At 38.1% G+C, this 22,717-nt stretch overlaps 1 protein-coding gene across 1 annotated transcript in view; it reads left to right on the forward strand.

Annotated features, from left to right (window-relative positions):
• Positions 1-250: 250 nt before the first annotated feature.
• The window catches only part of PRRC1 (proline rich coiled-coil 1), a gene marked incomplete at both ends in the record, with an annotated part of 29,441 nt that continues 6,974 nt past the window's right edge, over positions 251-22,717 (forward strand). The window contains 7 exons of the mRNA XM_084252354.1: positions 251-362; positions 994-1,383; positions 3,027-3,187; positions 4,936-5,038; positions 8,531-8,694; positions 16,975-17,078; positions 19,717-19,819. Coding sequence (XP_084108480.1) covers positions 251-362; positions 994-1,383; positions 3,027-3,187; positions 4,936-5,038; positions 8,531-8,694; positions 16,975-17,078; positions 19,717-19,819 — 1,137 coding nt within the window. The remainder of the gene's footprint in view (positions 363-993; positions 1,384-3,026; positions 3,188-4,935; positions 5,039-8,530; positions 8,695-16,974; positions 17,079-19,716; positions 19,820-22,717) is intronic.

Below are 22,717 nucleotides of genomic sequence, written 5' to 3' on the forward strand. Positions count from 1 at the left end.
GTGTTCCCTGAGCCCTCGCTCCCAAGTGCCTTCTACATTAATGTGGTCAAGGCTACAGAGGTAATGGCGTAAAAAGACTGATTTCCTTTACCCTATAAACCTTTATCCGGATATAAGTAATAGTATTAATAGTGAAGACAGACATCTGTCTTATGATTACTTTTTAAAGTTCTCTATACATAAATATCCTTTTTATTACCTATTATTTATAGCACATTTGTATCTTTACAGTTACTATAATTGAAGAAAAATGATGGAAGAGAGTGGCATAGAGACAACACCACCTGGGACTCCTCCACTGAATCCTGCTGCACTGGCTGCTGCTGCTGCTGCTGCAGCGTCTTCCACGCCGGCTCCTCTAGGTAGGAGCTGCTGGCTAGCATCGCGTGTGTTCTGAGGATAGTGAAGATACTGTTATCCTTTTGCAATTGTCAATTAAAAAAGGAATGCATATATTTGATCTTTGCCAGCATAAAGGGAAATAGACTTTTAAATTTAAGCCTAGAGACAGAAAACTTTTTTCTTTAAATTTTTGTCCTTCATATTCATTTTGACTCTAAATCACCTCTCTTAGAACAAAAATATCCTTAAAAACATGTGATAGTTTTGTCTCAATTTTTATTACTTTGTGGTGATTACTTTGCTGACCAGTGTTTTTGAAGTCTTTAGTGAGTCTTTAATTAGGAGCTTTATTTTATTTAATAAAAAAAAAAGCACCAAAGCAAATAATAGAACAACAAAGATGTATTTACAAGCAATAACTTAATTTTACATACCTGTTGTTTTTACCTATGGGAGTTGAAAGTCATTTGCACTTATTTGTTGTATACTTTAAATGACACCTTTCAAAATGATTAACTTTTTTGTTTTGGCTTTTAAAATGTTGGGGGATATGGTCTGTTAAGTTCTAAAATTTTGCAAGAATTCTGTAATTTGAAAACTAAAAACAATTTCCAATTTTGTTTTTTTTTTCCCCTCCCCATTTCTTTCTAGCTTCAACCAGTTCTTTTTCTTCTCCAAACGTATCCTCCATGCAGACCTTGCCACCATATGCATTCTCTACACCTCAGCCAACCCCTTCTGGGGTGCCTTCAGCATCATTGCCTTTTGTGGCTCCTTCACCAGTTCCTTCAGTCCCCCCACTTGTTTCATCTGTCGCACCTCCTGTGTCTGCAGCTGCTGATGCCTTTAGTAATCCTCCTTCATCTTCATCTCACTTCCCACCGTCCACCTCTGACCCAAGTACTCTTGTATCTGTGCCCTCCGCTGGCCCTCCTACATCAGGATTTTCTGTTGGTTCAGCTTATGACATTACAAGGGGTCATGCAGGAAGAGCTCCCCAGACACCCCTCATGCCATCATTTTCTGCACCTCCAGTAACAGGTAATTCTCTTATTTTGAAATAATCACTATGGCTGATGCTGTATTTTGTTTTAATAATAGCTTTATTGGGATATAATTAATGTACCATGTAATGCACCAATTTAAAGTATACAATTCAATCGTTGTCACTGTATTTTAAAGAGTTGTGCACCCATCCCTATAATCAATTTTAGACCCTTTTTATCATCCCCAAAGATATCCCATAACTGCAGTTAATCCCTACATCTTCCCAATGCTCACAGTGCTGAGCAACCACAAGTCTCTCTAGCTTTCTGAATATGCCTATTCCAGACATTTCATATAAATCAAGTATTACAGAATGTGGCCTTTTGTGTTTGACTTTCACTTAGCAAAGTCTGTTCAAAGTTCATCCATGTTGTAGGATGTCAGTACTCCATTACTTTATAAGGCTGAGTAATAGATATACTGCATTTTATCTGTTTAATTCATCAATTGATGAGCTTTGGGTTATTTCCACCTTTTGGCTATTATGAATACTGCTTTTATGAAAACTTGTGTACACAGGTTCGCATGGACCTGTTTTCATTCCTCTTGGGGATACAGCTAATTGATATTATAAAAACTGCCAGACTGATTGCCAGTGTATAAAGGTTGCAATTGTTGTAATTCCTGTGCATTAATGTTTTATTCTTAACTCATTAATTTGATTTCCAGAGTTTACAATTTTCATATTTTCGTCATTTAAATTATTAAAATGAAGGTGATTATATATGATTTGCATATGAAGTATCAGACAAAATTTCAAAATTTTGTTTTAACATTTTCTGTACTTTTAGAGAAACATGAAGGTGAAGTCTGAGAGGTATTTTTTTTTTAGAATTCTACTTACAAAATGATGACTGAATATTCCAGGGAGGTAGTTTTGTTGATCTAGGTAAAAATTAAAAACCGAATAAAAGTTCATGTGAGCTATTAAGTATTGGCCATTTCATCTTCTAGACCAGTTACATCTGCTTTTCATGACTGTTGCTTTGGTTGATGTTTCCTGAATGGTTGTTGAAAACCACTATCAAAACTTCATTTTTGTTTTCTTCCTATTGATTTTCATTTCAGGAATAGAAGCAACTTTATTGTGATTTTTCTTGTCCCAACTTTGCTTATCTACCTTTATAAATAAAAATTTTGGAGGATTACATAATAACCATGTCTATGTACGTGTGAGTTTTCTTTTTAGGGTTAAAATAGGGTATACGGAATATGTATGCTAGTTGTTACATGCTTTTATAGGATGGATTTGTGTGCTCATACCTATTACTTTTATACCATAAAGAGACCACAAGTCTTTAGAATTACAGCTGTTTGTATCCAAGTGCTGTGTGAGGTAAACATGAAATAATTTTTTGATGCTATTATCTATATTGAGGACCCTTGGTATATAACCTTTCAAAAGAGCAAGAAATTTCTTTTTTTTAAATTTTGTTCAATTTGTATTTTTCAATACAGGTTTAGGTGATTCTTTTTGTTTATAAGTCAATCTTGAAATACTTAACTATGTAGATTAATTATGCCATAATAATTATATAATTGTTTATGTAGCTATAATTAATATATAGGCTAATACAATAATATGTTGTTAAAGTTGTTTGTAATTATTTAATGTATAAAATTTCTTCATCAACTAGGTGTTGTGCCAACTCCTATTACTCAGCAAGCCAGTTTGACATCTCTGGCACAGGGACCTGGAACCACATCAGCCATCACCTTTCCAGAGGAACAAGAAGATCCTAGAATTGTTAAAGTTCAGGATGAAGCATCTGCTGGTGGACTCTGGGGTTTTATTAAGGTAAGGGTATTTATTTTTAAAACTACACTTAATTTTTTAATTGTTAAACTAATAGTTTTGAAATTAGAACTCTGAAAATAAAAATCTTTTTTATTATTATTCTGTATCTTGTATGTACATACTGATGTAGACAAACCACTTTTTTTAAGAAAAATCAGATTGAAGTAGTGATATGTGGATACTGTGGCCTGCCTTTATTCAACATACGTCAGAAACATTGCTTCAGCCATAAAATATTCTTCAAAATTTTTTTTTCTTTATGGCTACTTTGCCGTCCAAGTTATTGCCTATTATTTCCCATATTTTGTTTTGCTAATGTGATTTGGCATTTTCTAATTATACTTCTCATCATCAGCAGCATGATGAGCATACTGGCTTCAGAGGAACAATTTGAGAATGAACAAAGCAAGAAACAGGAAGTATGAAAAAAGAAACTTTAGTAAAATATAGTAGAATAATAGGTTCATACTCGGTAGCATTTTATTTTTCATCAGATTTTACTGATTTGTCATTTGTTCATAAAGCTGTACTTTCTGGGGTACAACTGCACACCTTGACATGAGCATGTGATTGACTCCTGTGTCAGTACACTGTCACATTAACCCTTCTATCCCTCACTGTCCCCCACCTCTTCCCCTGTGGTAACCACCACCATATTTTTCACAAAATCTCACTTATATTTGTTCTGTTATGCCAGTTTGTTCTCTTTGATTATTTCTAGTCTACAAATGAGAGAAATCATCTGGTAATTGTCTTTCACTTCTCACTTCTTTCACTTAGCATAATCACCTCAGGTTCTATTTATATTGTCACAAAGGCACAATTTCATCTTTATTAACTGCTGAGTAGTAGCCTCTCTATTGTATATGTCACACTTTCTTTCCGAAGTCGTCTGTTGATGGGCATTTCAAGTTGATTCCAAGTCTTAGTTATTGGGAATAATGCTGCTATGAACATTGTGCTACATAAAACCTTTTATATTAAGGTTTCATAGTCTTCTGAAAACTATTTTTTTATTAGGAAAAAAATGTTGGTTCTATGGAGATATCTGATTTTAGTCTTTGGAACCCTAGTGGGCAGGTTTTATATAAGTAAATTATTTTTTTTTTTTTTTTTTTTTTTTTTTGTATAGAGGCATGCTTTATTTATTTGTTTGCTGGTCTGTTTGTTTGTTTTGTTTATACATGCACTGGGTACAGTCAGAAGCGCGGGAGGGTGAGAGAATTCACCAGAGCCAGAGCGGGGAGCAGAGCAGGCAGAAGGACCGAAGTACACCGCTGAGGGGAGCAGCGGGCGGCAGGAGAGGTCTGCGCGCCATGTGGGACCCTCCTCTGGTGGCCGGGGAGCAGCCGGGGATCGAACCGGCGCCGCAGAGGCCGCGGGCAGCTTCGCAACCCAGCGCTCAACCGCTGCGCCACCGGGGAGGCCCTTTATATAAGTAAATTAATACAAATCAAATAAATAATGAAACAAGCATATTTATACATAGATATTTACCAGGTCAGTGGTACTCAAGTCTGGTCTGCAGACTTCAGTGTGTTTATATAATAAAATAAGAACTTGAAACTAAGCATTTCGAAACTTAAGAAAAATTTGGCATCGCCATAACCTTGTTTTTCTTATATTGTCATAAAAGTACAGGTCTGTGACACATTGGAAATAATAAAAAACATTTCTTTCACCATCAGATGATCATGATGTTTTTTCTTAGAATGGGTATTTATATGTTAATTTGGTTTTTTTTGCAGGGTGTAGCTGGGAATCCAATGGTGAAATCTGTGCTTGATAAAACAAAACATTCAGTAGAAAGCATGATTACAACGCTGGACCCTGGAATGGCTCCATATATCAGTATGTACTTTAGACAGACCAGCATTTACCATATTTTTTTAAAGTAATACCAGTGTCGGTCATTATAATTCCACAGGTCTTTATAATCATTGAAAACCTCACATTCTTACACAGTTGTTAGTTTCAGTATTATTAATTCATCTTTTTCTTAGTCACATTAAAGTTTGAAAACACAGAATAAACTCTGGAGGAGTAAAAATGCTATGAATTATTATTATACTTAATGGTTTTAATTGTAAGTATAGTTGTTTTATATGAATTTTACTGTATTCCCAACTGACATTTGAAGTGATGCTATGTTCATGTTTGATTTTCCATTTCTCCTGTAGTCTATTTTAATTAAATGTGTTTATGCATGTCTCAGGAATTAACTCAGATAATGTTTTTAGTGGTAGTTAATCATTTATTAATAATATCTGATTGTTAGGTTTATTAGGAAAGCTGTTGTAGCCACCTTTGAACCTTTAATACCAAGAATCCAGATCGTTAACATAGACATGCTTTTCTAATACTTAATGTACATATCCAATATGTGGAAAAAACATAATTGCCTAGCAGGATTAGTAACTGTTAAAGTTAATAACATATAGGCCCAGACTACACCAGCTACTGAATGGAGCTTTTCATTGACAATAAAAAGTTAGTAGCTTTCATAGGCCTTGGCTGTGTTGGTAGTCTCTGTCTAATAAATGTCAAAGGACAAGACCTAATAATGATAAGTTCTGTTTATTAAATGCTGCTCTGCCAGGCCCTGATTCTCATAAGAACTCTGCAAGGTAGATATTATTATCCTCAAGTTTTGTTTATTTATTTGTTTGTTTTAAGGATTTATTTATTTATACAAGCACTGGGTACAATCAGAAGCATGGGAGGGTGAGAGAATTCACCAAAGTCAGAGCGGAGAGCAGAGCGGGCAGACTGATGAAGTACACTGCTGAGGGGAGCAGCGGGCAGCAGGAGAGGTCTGCGCGCCATGCGGGACCCTCACCTGGTGGCTGGGGATCGAACCAGCGCTGCAGAGGCTGCGGACAGCTTTGCAACTCAGCGCTCAACCGCTGCGCCACTGGGGAGGCCCTATTGTCCTCAAGTTTTAGATGAAGAACCAGGGTTTAGAGAGATTTAAGAGGTCACACAAGTTGGTGCAGCTAGATTGGGCCCATGGACAATTCTCTTTGTTGTTTCTGTTTGAGTGAAGAGGAATATTGAATCAAGAATTAAATCCTCTTGAGATGTTCTTTATGTTTATAACTGTCACAGGAGTTAGAAATTGGAACCCAGGGCCTCCCCGGTGGCACAGCGGTTGAGTGCTGGGTTGCAAAGCTGCCCACAGCCTATGCAGCGCTGGTTCGATCCCTGGCTGCTCCCCGGCCACTGGAGGAGGGTCCCACATGGCATGCAGACCTCTCCTGCCGCCCGCTGCTCCCCTCAGCAGTGTACTTCGGTCCTTCTGCCTGCTCTGCTCCATGCTCTGGCTTTGGTGAATTCTCTCATCCTCCCGCGCTTCTGACTGTACCCAGTGCATGTATAAATAAATAAATAAATAAATAAATAAATAAATCTTTAAAAAAAAAAAAAGGAAAAAAAAAGAAATTGGAACCCAAGTATACATTGGTTTTTCTGTATTCATAATAACCAACTTTGACATCATCAACATAATGACATAATTGATGGATCATATGTATTCTTTACGTTGTGAATGAAGAAAGGAAAGAAATGAGTATTTTTGGAGCTCTTGCTATTTCAATGCATATTGTATTAGTGTGAGAAAGCAATTACTTTATTTAATCCTTAGAGAAACAAGCTCAGTGATTTCTCCCAGAAATCTTGGACTGAAATCCAAGATTGTTTCTCAAGCCAGGAACCTGCATTAAATAAGAAGAAAACAAAAAACAAAAGCAAGGGAGTAGGATGGGAAAAAGATAATTAGATTTATATTATTAGCAGATATCATAACTTACAATACATAATCTTAATCAGGTCATTATAAAACAGTAAAACTATGAAAATTTAACACTCACAGGCAGCAAAAATAAGACCATTCTAACAAAATTCAAAACAGGGGCCTCCCTGGTGGCGCAAGGGGTTAAGACTCAGCTTGTGAAGCTGTCCTCAGCCTCTGCAGCACAAGTTCGATCCGAGTTTGATCCCTGGCTGGCCAGAGAGCAGCTCACATGGCGCAGCACACCTCTCCTGACTTGCCCCCTGCTCCCCTCAGCAGTATACTTACGTCAATCTGCCTGTTCTGTTCCCCGCTTTGGCTTTGGTGAATCCTCTCACCCCTGACACTCTGGCCTGTACCCCTGCTCTTGTATGCATAAATAAATAAACTTTTAAAAAAATTCAAAATAAAAATTAAGGTACTTTTGTTCAGATATTCTAGAAATCACAGTAACAATTTCAGATGTATTAAGTAAGTACAAAATCAATTACAAATGGATTTTAACACAGTTTAACCTGCTATATTCTTTTTATTAGTTATCCCTTCATTAAGTTTAAGGCAGTACTAAGGCTGACAATTTAAGCTGATAGTTAATGGAGCATTACTTAGCTAGGGCCAAGAGATATGTCCCATGTCAAGAAAAAATATATTCTTCCTCTTTCATATGTGATCCATTGCTCTTTGATTTTATTAACTTACAAAATTCAAGTGAAATGAAATCTGTGGAACATTGTGTCTACCAGGAAAAAAGATCCACAATAAAAAGAAAAACCAAGTTTTTGGTAATATTTTCAGTTGTCTCACAATGTATTTATTAGGGGAAAAAAGAGCATTGTTTCTGGGACAAACTTTAATAGTACAGTTTTCTTGAGAAATCTCTTACCAGAGATAGCCGTTTAATGCTAAGTAACAGCCAGATCTTTGAAATTCACTCTATCATAAAATGTTAGATTAAGAATTAAAAACATTAGGTATATTTGAGCAAGTCAATCTGGCTAAATAGTTCAGAGGTTTTTTAAATAGTTGAAATATTTAGGTATATTTGTGTTAGGACAGCAGTAGGTATATAACTTATAAATAACTATCCATTTATTTTTTGCTATATGTTATTTTTAAATGACAGGACTAGCTTGTTTTCAAGGGGATCTACTAATATATTCTGGAATAGTATTTCATAAAATACAGAAAAATGCTCTATGACACATATGATACTCAGACTATTTGAAGGTGTATACCATCTTCTGCTTGCAATTGAGACTTCCTCAAATAATGCATTAAATTCTGATGATTAAAACTAAAGACAGGTTTGTAGAAAAGAGCATTTTGGAGTCTGACAACCTAGGTTTGGATCCTTGACATCATTGCTAAGTAACAGTTGTACCCAGGGCAGGACCTTATCAGCATCAGATGCCTCTGCCATATAAAAAGATTAACCTATATCTTGTGTCACCTGTTAAGTTAGTAATAATTATGTAAATAAAATGATAGCATATAGTAGTAATTATGAGAATTTCATTATTTTAATTTGGAATTGAAATTTCTTACCTTTACAGAATCTGGAGGTGAACTGGATATTGTAGTGACCTCAAATAAAGAAGTGAAAGTTGCTGCTGTTCGAGATGCCTTCCAGGAGGTCTTTGGCTTGGCTGTGGTTGTAGGGGAAGCTGGACAATCCAATATTGCCCCACAACCAGTGGGATATGCAGCTGGATTAAAAGTGAGTAATAGAACACCCTTTTCAGGATACAGAAACTGGTAGATAACATTTTCATAATTCTGATAGTGGATGATAATATAGTTTATAGTGAGTAAACAGGTTTTTACATCCTGAAATGTTGATCAGCTTGGTTTTTAATTGTATTACTCTATAGAGTATGAAGATTATAGTGGGTTTTTTAGTTTAAAGAAACTTATAAATGTTTTGATTTGTGGAGGGGATGAGAGGAAACATGCAGAGGGTAAAAAAACGAAAGTAGTTCTGAAAGAGGGCTTAACCCAGAGTTGACACTTAAATCTATTACTAAAATTACAATATCCCTTGAATCTTACAAGCTTTTCATCTCTGTCCCAGTAATACTTTACTACACTTAAGTGTATTTCTTCACGGCTCATGGGACTCTCATATATCTAGAAGTTTCCAAAGTAGTTGTAGGTTCTAGTAAGTTGATTCTTCTTTTCTCTTATACTTGGTGTGGGTACTTGGCAATCATCCAGAAGGCTTTCCTTAGTTTGCTTTCTTTGATTCTTACCCTTTCTCTTAATTCCCTTGCGTTTAAGCTCTGACTACCTCGCACCTTATAGGCACAATGACTGTACATAACCGGAGCTTATGAAGGTCTCATCAGGTTATGGAGACCCACTATATCATATAACTTGCAATAAACCCACTTATCAAAAAGAAGATTCTGCCTTAGAGTTTCCATAGTGAGAGAAGAGGAGCTTATGATTGAATACCATACATGATCCCTACACAGAACGGATGGATGATAGAGTGACTAATACTGAAGAAATATTTCACACACTTGTGCACTTAGACCACTTTGTCTTCTGGCCTGTTATTATTAAAGAGCTTGTCGTCCATAAAACCAGTACCATTACCAGTATACTAGATCTGACCCCTGTAGCCAGCTCTGTAAAGTTGCAAGAATTCTGCCCCCTCATACATTTTTTACCTTCAGCATATGAACATGTAAGAACAAGCAAACAGTCCATCTGCATACAGACATCTCTTCCTCCTTAAAAAATAATAACCCAAATAAAACTTAAAAATATTTCTTGATCTCACTTCCATCTCCTCATTTTGCTTTTGCAAGAAAACTTTTCCAGAGTTTTCAAGCCCTCTCTCTAATGCTTTCCTTCACATTATCTTAAACCCATCCTAGCCATACTCTCACGCTTAACCACTCCAGTGAGAATGCTCTTCGTTACCAGAGTTCTCCATCTTAATCTGCCAGTGGCATTGCAACAATTGACCATTGACTCTTTTGTAATGTCTTTTTACCTTAACTTCTGGATCCCACGTTGGTGACTTGTTCCCCTTTTTCACTAATTATAAACTCATCTCTGCTTCCTTTGCTGGTGGTTCCTTTTCAGCCCAACCTCCTTGTGCTCTGGTCTTTATCTCCGTTCACCCTCTTGGTAATCTATACTATCTCTGTGCCAACAGTTTCAAATTCATATTTCTAGCAGAGACTGCCCGTGAACTAGATTCATATAAAAGTTGCCCTTTTGACACCTTTACTTGAATGTCTTGAACTAAATAATGTCCAGTTCTGACCTGCTTTTCTTTCCTTACAACCTTCTGCCGTCATTCTTCTCCATCTCAGTTGATGGCAGCTCTATCCCTCTTTTTCCTCCAATGAGAAACCTTGAAGTCACCCTTGACTTCACTCATTTTCCATATCCAGTTCATCAAGAAACCTTGTTCTCTTTGCTTTTCTATTACATCCAGCAGCTGACTACTTTTCACTATCTCAATTGCCGCCCCCCTGGTTGGAGCCTCCCAGTGTCTTGCTGGAACCTTACCATCACTTCCTAAACGTCTACATTTAGAACTTTATATGTTATTCTCAAGAGAGTAGTCAGGGTAACCCCTTCAAAGTGTAGGTCAGACCCTGTCACTTTTCATTTCAAAACTTCATATTTTACTCAGTGAAAACCTTAATTCCTTATAATGGCTTCCATGGCCCCACATGATCTGGGTGACTTGGCATCTGTTTCTTCTCCTGCTTCATCTCCACTAGACTCCCCCTCGTCCCCGACATTGGCCTTCTGGCATTTCTCCAGTTTCCTCTGCCATGCTGCTCTCTTTCAGGGACCTTTTGGCTGGCTGTTTCCTCTCTCTGGGGCACTCTAACCTCACATAAATACTTGGTTGACTCCCTAACCTCCTGCAGGTCTTCACCCATGTCGGGATTCCGCAGCGAGGCCTGTCCTGACTAACCTGTGTCATGCTGCAGTCTGCATCTCCCCACCCTGCACTCCTGATCTTTTCTCATTTTTTTTCCTATAGCATTCAGCACGTCTGATATAGTATGTAATTTACATTTATATTATTAATTTCTGGAATTTATATTATGAATTTTCTCATTGAATTTTCTCTTGTGGTACAGTTAAGTACCACAAGAACAAAGGTCTTTGTTTACATTGAACTCTTAGAATAGTGCTTGGTGTCCTTTAAAATGATTATCTAACAATCTTATCAAGATGTTTTGGTATAAAACCCCAAACAACAGAACTCAAAATGCTAGGGAAATTTTTTTTAAATTGATAATCTATTTCCTTAAGTAAGCAGATGAATACTAAAGATGTTTTCACTGTGTGATCTGTGTTGAATGTTGGTGTAATACTCTGTCCGTTCTTATGAGAACAATCGATTTTTCACTTAACAGAACTCTAGATTTCTACCTGTTGCTGTACCTTGATTGTACCTTTATGGCCAAAGAGTGGTCTTCACATTAGGTTAGAGGTTTCTCTAGTGACACATAGGGATTTTGGTAGGTTTGAGTAGGCCCAGGTGGTTTTAAGGAACTCAACTTCTGTTTACTCAGCTTCCCTCTGTACTCTTCACTAACACAGTCTGCTGAATACACGCTTTGGCGAGGCGGCCTGCCTCTCTCCGTCTCCATCGCAGCACACCCTGTGCTCCCCCACTGGAAAAGAAACACATAATTCTTACCACTTACTGAGAACTCCCCTACTGTCATTTGAATGGACAGTTCACAATATTGTTTTAGAAATCAAGAAGACAAATAACAAAGAGTAGGTAAAATTCTTATGGGACCACATGGAGTTGTCAACTGACACATCATTAGTAAGTTTCGCTATTACATCATCTTGTGATTTTTAAGAATACTAACTCAGAAAATTTCAGAAATTTATATTGCTGAAACAAAATCCCTTTCGTTCCCATCTATTTATTGATATAAACAAGTTTTCCTTCTTTAAAATGAGATACAGATAAGAATAGAAATTATGCTATCGCCTTATTAATATTAATATTTCCTCATGGATTCCTGAAACATCATGTGTTCCTTCATGATCAAGGAAGGGGAGGCACAAAATACTTTTCCATTTCATTAAGACTTCCCTCCAGAATTACTTTTTCTTTTAGAGCAGTCAGCTATATGTAAATAATAATTGCAACAATAATAGTCTAGATAAATATTTTGACACAACCTTACTATATGATAGGAAATTTTTTTTAATTAAAAATTTCAATTTATGTCCTATTTTTTTTGTCACAGACATTAAGGTAATCAGTGAAAGATTTTTAAGCACATAAATTTATCACGTGATAGGGTGCCTCGTTGTAGAAAATTAATGTAAATTTGGCTCAGGGAGAAAATGGAGCATGATTAAATAAGTACTTGTTTGGGCATTTTAAAATAGATAATGGCGGGTATCAAAGAGCAACAGATTTTAGTTTCTTTCGGGTATGTTTAAAGAGAGCTTTGCTGGTTTCATTTAAAAATAGTTTAAAATTTAAGAATAGTATTATAAACAACATATTTACAAATGATCTAATATGCAACTACAGACAGTGCTCATTATTTGTCATAATTATACTTTGTAACATTCTGTCACATTGCTGAAACACTGAATTAGGGAAAACTGATCTGGAGTTCCTGGGGCGTATAGGGTTAGGTCCTTGGAAGTCTCTCTAGTCACATCATTTTTACCATCTGATCAGTACTTTCAAGTGTGCTTCTGTGTAAACATACTTTAATATATGTGTATTTTTCATTCTTTAACATTAAATTCCCATGGCTAGAGGCATTGTAACATACCTAAATGAGATTTGCCTCACACATTCTTACCATGAGGCACGTCAAGGCTTCATGTGCCTACGAACACCACACAGCACTTCAGCACTATACTTGGCCATGGTAAACAGCAACGTATTCAACAAAAAGCACAAAGATGTGGAATACAGGGCACTAATTCGATTGCAAAAAGAGCATTGTTTCCAGTGAGAGCTAAAATAAGGCCAAGTGTCATTGGGAATGTGTGCGTCAGGCAAGTCCAGTTTTTTGTGGCTCTGTGCACGTCTGCTTTTGTGGTTTCAAATAAATTTTAGCAAGTAGGCAAGGTCCCAGATACATAATTCATGTGTAAAGAGGATGGATTGATCTTAGATTTAAGGAGAAATTCATTCTGATAAGATTTTTTTTTTCTATATTTTTTTCTTTACATCATTGTAGGCCCCACCCCATAGTTCTCCCACCATCTACCTGTGAGCCATCCCCATATTCCCTTGCGTTCTTCCTAGTGTCTTGTTGTGGTTTTTGTTTGCAGTTCCCTGATAGTGATGTTGAAAATTTTTTCATATGCTTGTGGCCATTTGCCTTTCTTCTGTAGAGAAGTGTCTTTTTAGTTCTTGTGAGCCCATTTTTTGATTGGGTTGTCTGCTTTGATCTTCTGTTATTTTACATGATAGCTTACATTTATTGAGAATCCAGTGAGCCTGGTGATTTATATAAATGCATACCTCTACTCATGCATGTAATATATATAAAATACTCAAATGAGGCAATTGGCATAGCACATTTTATTAGGAAAAATGTTCTATTGATTATAAATAATCACTAAACATAAACCAACATTGATACTAGATATCTTTAATTCTGCAGATAGTGCTGCACAAATTTGAGATGATTTTTTTAACTATGTATGGTACTTTATTTATATGAAATAAGGTTTCTTTCAAATATGCACACACTCCAAAAATAGCTTTTTGAGATTTTTGCAACAATAGCTGTCTCTAAATGCAATGTATTACATTTATAACATGATTCAAATTACATCCTGTCTTTCACTGCAGAGACATCCATCTTCACACAGAGAATGATGCCGCCAAAATCATGCACTTTAAATGTTTTTCCATAATGGGTATGAATTTGGTCATTTACTCTCTTGGTGGGTTTCCCTGGCGTTTGAATCCCAGTGCGCAATGCGCTGAAAGTTTTTTTATGGTGGTAGGGATTTGGTCTTTCTTAAAACACAGCAAAGGTAACTGGTGGCTGTAGAGGTTCAATTCCATCCAATCTGGAAATTTAAAAGTGCAGTAAATGGATAAAATGCATACCTACAATAATTGTACATGAAACCAGGTATACATGAGGTGAAGTGAGCATTTTTATGGGTCGTTGGGGTTTTTTTTTGTTTGTTTGTTTGTTTAAACTAAAACAAGTATACCCAGATTGTGCTGTACTTTGAAGATTTCAAGAATGCTTTCGGGAAACTTTTTAAGATTTAGTTTCAGAGGATAACCTGGAGAAAAGCCTAAGCTAGAATGTTAGTGGACGAGGAAGGGGAGTACATTTTCAGGAAGTTAGACTAAATTCAAGGGCCTTTTGTAAAATGTGAAACATATAAATATGATATTCAGGTTGGTACTTGCTTTACTTTTTAGAAAAGGTGGCAAAGCGATTTATTCTCTAGTAAAGCATATTTAGCTCTGAGCAATTAAAACTTGAAAGTGTTATATTAGCCAATTGGAATTTACAGATTTATGTTTCAGGGTGAGAATCTAGGCAGAGGTGATGGGGATTGTTGACAGCCAGGGCAGTAGACTGACGCCAAAGAGTCAGCTATGGAGACCGGTGACCATGGCCTGATGTGCAGGTTTGTCATTAGAATCATGACGAAAGGGAGAAAACGTGACATATTTAAGAAGATGGTAGTGCAATCAATTGAGAAAAAAGGAAAAAAAATTATAAATTTTTTGTGAGTATAAAGAAAATGAATTCAGATAACGAAATTATTAGTTGTGGCTAAGTAGACAACCTGCTTTCTCATGCTGGTTTTTATAACATGGGTTTTAAATAGCTTATTGCTTTAAATACCATTTCACAGAAAATATTTAAAATCAGTAGGTTAATACAAATTTAACATTAAAAATCATTGAAACTGATACAGAAGAAAGTGATGTGCAAATTTATCAGCTTTTTTTTTCTTTTCTAGAAACAACAGAGGGAGCTAGTGAGAGGGAAATCTTGTAGTATCCGGGGCTGTTAAATTTTCAACCTAGTTTTTTTCCTATCATATTTTATTTGAAATGAATAGATTTTTTTTAACTGAATTTAAGTTTTCTGGTAAACATGTGTGAATTTGTTTAATTAATCTGATAAAATTAGGAAGTTTCTAAAACTTCCGTGTTAATTTAATTGAAAAGCAAGTCATAATTATGACCATTGTTTTATAACTTCTATTTGAATAGAAGTTATAACACACTGCGAGAAAGCATGGGAATTTGATTGAACCACATTGCTCACTGTAAGCTCTTGAGTACATTATGGGCTCTAGGATCCTTTCTTTATCTTCAGTTGAGATAGTCACATCACTGTCCTCTAATCTACTTTATTTTGATCCTCATACAGTAAGTATTGCATATTCTATTCTCAAAACACCAGTTGGAACTAATATTAAAAAGTCAGTGTTCGAAACTCCAGTAGATGCCACATTTCATTATATTGTAGTTAAAGGAGAAGAGAGGCTGATATACCCGCTTGTCCATATTCTCTCCAGAAAACTTTGGCTTAGCTTATTATCCTATTTCTTATAGGTACTAAATTCAATTAAATATTTTTTTTCAACCCTGTACAGTACAAAGCTCTGTACTGTGTTTTACAATAATGAAAAGTGAACAAACTTAAACATAGTCTCTCTCTGTTTCCTGGAAGTATGAAAATCTAGAAAAATTTCATTGTGAATAGCTGAGATACTGCCTTCAGATTTAGGGGTGAATCTGTAAACATCCCATTAATCCCTTAAAAAGTTTTTACTAAATCAACTTCTTTATAGGAGTGAATTAGATTTACAAATTCACTTTAAGAAATTAAGTTCATCTTAAACATGTTACATATTTTTCCAAATTCCACAGGAGTGAATTAGATTTACAAATTCACTTTAAGAAATTAAGTTCATCTTAAACATGTTACATATTTTTCCAAATTCCACAGGTGCCTCATTCACTATTACTAGATTTGGCAGTCCCATATTTACTGATTAGATTCTTAACTTTAGTGATACAAGCCTTCACGGGCCCTTTATTTTTTTCCTTTATTCAGTTTTTCATGTAGTTTTTACTGAATGCCTATTGGGTACTAGAGATTGAAGAGTAAGATTATGATCTTTATTTTCTTGTTATCTAAATCATACTTATTTATCCTTCATCTTTATAAATCAATGTCTTAAAATTGTTTACCCATTTTGAGACAGTTGTCATTTTATAAGTTGCTTCTGAAATAAACGCAGTGTTTCCAGCTTTCTTAATTTTTTTTTCTTAATTTTCATTTAAACTCTAACTTATTTGCAATGACTACTTAATCTCATTCAGTGTTTTGTTCTGCTGTTATTATTTACTAGTTTTATTCAGAAATAGATCTTTATCTTGCATTTTGAATATATATCATTTGTGACTACTATTTGTTTTCAATTCAGCTTTTTGTTTTTTACTGTGAGACATGAATTTAATTCCTTAGTTGTGTGTAGTGTTCAAAACTACTTGGTTTCATAAATGGTGCCCATTTTTTGAATAAGCTATTGTGTGATGTATAGATTTGCAGGATTTTAAAAATAACTCATTCCAGTGCATATTTTAAGGCTAATTTAAAATGAAATCAGAAAAAAAAATTTACTGTAGAAATTTTGAGAGAATTAACTGAAAAGCTACTAGGACTGAGATTTTTATTCAGTAAGATGATCTTTTGCCAAAGTAACATCATAAATTACATAGTGTCCTAATGTTAGAAATAACCAATTAGGGTATATAAAATAATGTAACCAAAATAATAATGCATATGGGAAAAATTTAGAAGGTACACGCTAAACTGTTGCTACTGAGAACACAATTGGATTTAATTTATTCTCTATACTTGTTTGTGTTTTTGCAATAAGTTTATATATGTTTGTGTATTACTTCTGTAATTGTAAATTAGTGTATTTGTTAGTGAATAGTTTGAAATGGTTTCTGATCAACACTGTTGTTTTCCAGGGTGCCCAGGAACGGATAGATAGTTTGCGTCGATTGGGAGTGATCCATGAAAAGCAGATTGCTGTGTCCGTAGAAAACTTCATTGCAGAGTTGCTGCCTGACAAGTAAGAGGCTTATTGTTTCTCTTAGGAGATATGAAATAGGGGATTAACACTGAATACCCAGCAACAAGTTATGTCTTATTTTAGAACCAGAGGAAAAGTGTGTTCTGGTTTAACTGTGTCACTTAACTAGCTATGGACCTCACATTTTCTATCCTTTGTTTTTTATTGTAAGATGAAGATAGTAATGACACCATGTTCTAAGGTTGTTTTAACAATCACTTAATGTAATAGCACTAAATGTGTTACAGGTGTTTCTGCTTACGTGTAACTGACCACCACTGACAAACACACTCATCTAGGGTTATTCAGAGTAGGAATGGTGGGCCTCCCCGGTGGCGCAGCGGTTGAGCGTTGGGTCGTGAAGCTGCCCGCAGCCTCTGCTGCGCCGGTTCGATCCCCGGCTGCTCCCCGGCCACGCCACTGGAGGAGGGTCCCGCAGACCTCTCCTGCCGCCCGCTGCTCCCCTCAGCAGTGTACTTTGGTCCTTCTGCCTGCTCTGCTCCCCGCTCTGGTGAATTCTCTCACCCTCCCGCACTTCTGACTGTACCCAGTGCTTGTATAAATAAATATTTAAAAAAAAAAAAAACAGTATGAATGGTGTAAGAAGGCCTGGTGGCAGTCAGGTTGGAGTTTTACTGAGCACTATTGGCATCTATTTCATTTTGAAAAACCTCCAGATGGCATAATTCATCATTTTTGAGTAGAGTGTACTTCTTTCTCGGGGAAGAGATTTTTTTTTTTTTACAATATACTGAATTGATTTATATTGAAATAATTTACCAACTGTTGAAATCAGACTTTTGTAATCATATTGTGACTTTTCATTTTTAAAATTTTACTTTATTTAGTATCAAATAACATTGTGCCTAGTATACAAACATGTAGGAGCGATTTCAGATGGTAAAAATGAGTATTGACTGCAAAAAAACATTACTAGTATGTCTGAGGAGTCTACCATAAGCAGAAATAAAGATACTTGACAACAATACAGTGAAAGATAGAAGAGGGAGAGCAGAGGAATAATATTCAGTGAGTCTCCAGTATTACCAAAGTCATACTTTTCACTACAATAAAACAAAAGACACTGTAAGGTAGACATTAAATGAATAGCCAAAGCTTAACAGAAGGGGGAAAGAGAAATAGTAATGGTCACTGGATGGTTCCATGATGTTTACATAGAAAATTCAAACTCCTGAATACAGCATTCAATGCTCTTCATAATCTGTCCCCAACACAGTGGTTCATTTCCAATCCCACGGGTGCTCAGCCAAGCTGATATAAACAAGACTACAAAATACACCTTAATCACCTCCACAGTTGTCTTTCACTGAGGGTGTCCTACTGTTCTTTTCCACTTAACCAAATCTTACCCACTCTTCAAAATCCTGTTGAAGTGCCACTCGTGAATGTCACTGATGCTAACTCCAGTTACTTTCACTGAAATTATATGTAACATTTTCTATCATCACAAAAGTTACATATAATCATTTGAATACCATCATTTAAGAACTACATCTGTGTATGTATCTTCTCTCAACTGAAGATGGTTGGTCATTTTCTTTCACTAGTCATTCCAGGAGAGTGAGGACACCAGGAGAGTGCCTCGTGAGCGTCCTTGACCAGGGACATGGCCTCTTCCTCTTCCCTGGGACAGACAGCGAGGGGTGGTAGGAAGAGAGAGAAGAACTGACAGTTCCCTTGGCCACCAGCACTAAGTGAAGTGGCTCTTCACAGGGATGATAGTGATGCGGGTATAGGGGACCTTGAAATTCTAATGTGTATTTGGTCACTAGGAAAGATTTTCCTTTCACCTGCAGTGGGTGTGCTCTTTAGGCGGTCCGTGCTTAAACAGACTAATCACTTCAATTTTTTTTTTAAAGATTTATGCATATAAGAACTGGGCTGTAAGTCCGGGTGCAAAGGGGGTGGGGGGGGTTTACAGAATTCACCAGGAAGAGTGGAGAGCAGGCCAGGCGGATCTACTGAAATAGGGGAGCAGCAGGCGAGACAGGAGAGGTCTGCTGCGCCATGTGGGTTGCTCCCTGGCTGCCAATAGCTTGATAGCACTGTCTTTAACCCTTGCACCACCAGAGAGGCCCCACTGCAATTATTCTTTACCATCTGCTTTAGATACAAATCATGGAAAATAACAGAATGTTAGTATACCAAATTATTTAATATTCAACTGAAAGTTCATTTTTTAACAATGCTAGCTTTCTTTTCTCAGGTGTAGTCCCCATAGAATTTCCACCACCAAGTCACCCGTGCACCATAATCCCTTGTGCTTTTCCCTCCCTTGTTTTGACCTCTCTCCCTTCCCCCTGCAAGAATGTTACTTTTTTTTTTTTTAATCTGATGACTTATTTGGTTCTCTTATATTCCTCCTAAAATGGTTTGTCCATTGCACATTTGATTGCCCTTATTGTACTTCTGTCCCCTCTGAGCAATGAATTCTCTTGGAATTAAACCAACAGTCATTTTACATACTGTTTTTGTGAACTGTCCTCTTAAAAATTGATTAGAAAAACATTTCCATTTTGAAATCTGCTAATGTTTTGTCTGAATGGTAATGCTTATTTTGCCTATTCTCTACAGCTTCTTTTTGGCATATAAACTTGAAACTCGTGTTCCGTTACAGATGGTTTGACATTGGTTGTTTGATAGTTGAAGATCCTGTCCATGGTATTCATCTAGAAGCATTTACACAAGCCACACCAGTGCCTTTGGAATTTGTACAGCAGGTTAGTTTTTTCCTTGTCGTTTTACACTCTAGAGAAACATCATGATTTTTTTTTTCTAGGTTTTTATGGTTGTGTTCCCTACCCTGGGATCAGAGAGAAATTTCTCTCTTCTGCTGACTGTATGTTCACCTTCCTTCCACTTTGCCCTTTTTCTAATGTTTTATTCCACATATCGCCTCCTTTTCCTTCTCCTTTGACTTGATCATCTTCCATCTTTAATCTGTTCGTGTTTAGAAACCACAGATGGTAAGTACATGCCTTCAGGCTTGCTTTATGCAATGTTCTTAAATGTCACTCACATGAAATGTAAATATGTTCATCAGAATTTCTGTACTCCTAAAGGGCATTTTGTTGACTTCAAGTCCTTCATTTTATACAGTTTTCTTCACATTTTTACTTCTGCACATTGTTGAAGCCATTGGGTTCCCTCCTGAGAAAATGCACATACACACTTGCCCAAGGGTGCATAGAATCCCTAAAAGCAACCTGTGTCCTTAGGGATTTCAGTTGAGGAGAGGACAGAGAATTGAAGCTCAGAATTTTGAAATGTTTCTGTATACTCTAATTTTTAACTACAGTTTCAGAAGTTTAAGGAGATATTTTTATAGATGTGAACGTTAAGCCCAGTCCAGTGGGAAGGTGATTCAGAGATGACAGGCAGATACCGTGCGTACCACCGTATCGATCAATTGGAAATAAATAGTGTACGTGGTTTTCTCTTTAAGCAACCCGTGTTTGTTTCATTTGCCTGATTTTCTACCAAACTAGTGCTCCGAGGAGGCCCTCCAGCTGCCCCTTAGGAGACAGACACTGTTGACTCTCGCAGGAAGAAATGATGCCCCGCCGTCCACATTCGCGCCCTCTGTCCCGGCCGTCACGTACACCCTAGGCCTCTACCTCCCCACTGGATACAAGGAGCCCGGGCCCGAATCGGGTGTGTGCCGCGTCCTGGTGGAGCCGGTGGAGCTCCTGGGGCTGCCGGCGTCACTCTCACAGGTCCACTGTTTTCAGGACCTTCCTGCCAGGGAGCCGGTCACGTGGGTATACGCAGCCGCGGCCCTCCTCTTCTCCGTCTCTCTCTCGTCTCATTTCCCTCCATTCTCTCTCTCGCCGTGTCACCTCTTGGTCTGTCACCTCTGTCTGTCTTCTCTCTCCTTATTCTATCTATCTTTCGTCTGTTATTTCTCTGACATGTCTCACTGTCTCTCGGCGGTCTCTCCTCTCCCATCGCTCTAGTCTGTCTCTTGGGTCTTGTCTCTGGCACCTGTCACGCTCTTGGTGGTTGTCGTGTTAACATCTCCTGTTTTAGTGACTCTGTCATCCACCTCTGCCTGCATCTGTCTCTCCCCTCGCCCCCTCTCTGTCTTTCGGTCTGTCTCTTTCCTGTGTCCCTGTCTCTCTCATGAATCTCTCCCATCTGTCTGTCTCTGACTATCTCCCTCTTTGTGTCTCTCCTGTCTGTCAGTCTGTCTCTGTATTTGTGTAGGTCTCTGCGTCTGTCTCCCTCCATGTTTCTCTCGCTCTCTCCATCTCTCTCACTGAGCCTCTCTCCGTCTCACTGGTGTCTGTTTCTCTGTGTGTCTCTGTCTCTCTCTCCTGTCTGTGCATCTCTCTGTGTGTCTTTCTCTGTGTCTCTCCTCAGTCTGCTGCAGCTCTCCTGTCTCTGTCTGTGTCCGTCCTGTGTCCTCTCTGCTCGTCTCTGTCAGCGTCTGCCTCTCCCCCGTCTCTTGCCGGGCTGTCTCTGCATCTTTAGTGTCTGTATTTCTTTCTCTCCATCTTGTGTCTCGGTGTCTCCCTCTGTCCCTCCCTCTCCTCGTCTGTCTCTCTGTCCCTGTCTCCATCTCTGCAAGTGTGTGTTTGTGTCTGTGTCCCCTCATGTCTCGGTAGCGTGTTTCTGTCCCTCCCCCGCGGTGTCGTCCGTGTCTGTCTCCACCTGTCTCGCTTGTCCCAGTCTCTCTCCTGTCTGTCCTTCTCTCTCGCCCGGGTCTGCCCCTCTCCGCCTGTCGCTGTGTGTGTGTGTGTCTGACCATTGTGTCTCCGTCTCCCTCCACGTGTCTGTCCTTCCCCGGCCCCGTCTGTCTGCTCTCATGACTGTGTGTCTCTCCTGTCTCCCTTTCTGTCTCTCTGCCGTCTGTCCTAATGTCTCTCCTGTCTCTGCCGCACTGTCTCTGTGTGCGTGTGTGTTTTTTGTCTCTGTCCGTCTGGCTGTCCGTCTTGCTCCGTATGTGTCTCCAGGTTCTGTCTGCCTTTCTGCGGGCTCGCTCTCCCCTGCCGGGTCTGTCTCTGGCCCTCTCTCCTGTCTCCAGCCTCTTTCTCGCCCTCTCTCTGGGTGATGGCTCCCGTCTCTCTCGTGCTAGTCTCTCCCATCTCTGTCATCTCTTTCCAGTCGCTCTCGCTCCTGTGTCGCCAGGCTCCCTCTCTGGTCTCTCATCTGTCTCCTGTCTCTCACCTCGCTTCCTCCTGCTCGCTCATCTCTCTAGTCTCTCTGCTGTCGCACTCTCCCGCATCTCTCCCTAGTGTCTCGCTCTTCTATCTCTGTCTGTGTGTCTCTGTTTCCGTCTTGTCCTCTCTGCTTGTCTCTCTCAGCATCTGCCTCTCCGCTGTCTCTTTCCGGGCTGTCTCTGCATGTCTCTCATCTGTCTGTGTCTCTGCGTCTGTCTTTAGTGTCTGCATTTCTTTCTCTCCATCTTGTGTCTCTGTCTCTTCCTCTCTCTCCTGTATCTCTGTCTCTCACCGTCTCCCTCTCTCTCCTGTCTCTCCAGTACCTCTCATCTCTCTGCTCTCTTGCTCTCCCCCTAGTGTCTCTCTAGTCTCTCGCCTATCTCTCTCGCCTCATTTCTCTCTAGTCTCCCTACTGTTTCTCTTCTGTCACTCTCTCTCCTGTCTCTAGTCTCTCTC

The sequence above is a fragment of the Talpa europaea genome, assembly GCF_964194135.1.
Source record: "Talpa europaea genome assembly, chromosome: 13".
In the NCBI taxonomy this organism is placed as follows: domain Eukaryota; kingdom Metazoa; phylum Chordata; class Mammalia; order Eulipotyphla; family Talpidae; genus Talpa; species Talpa europaea.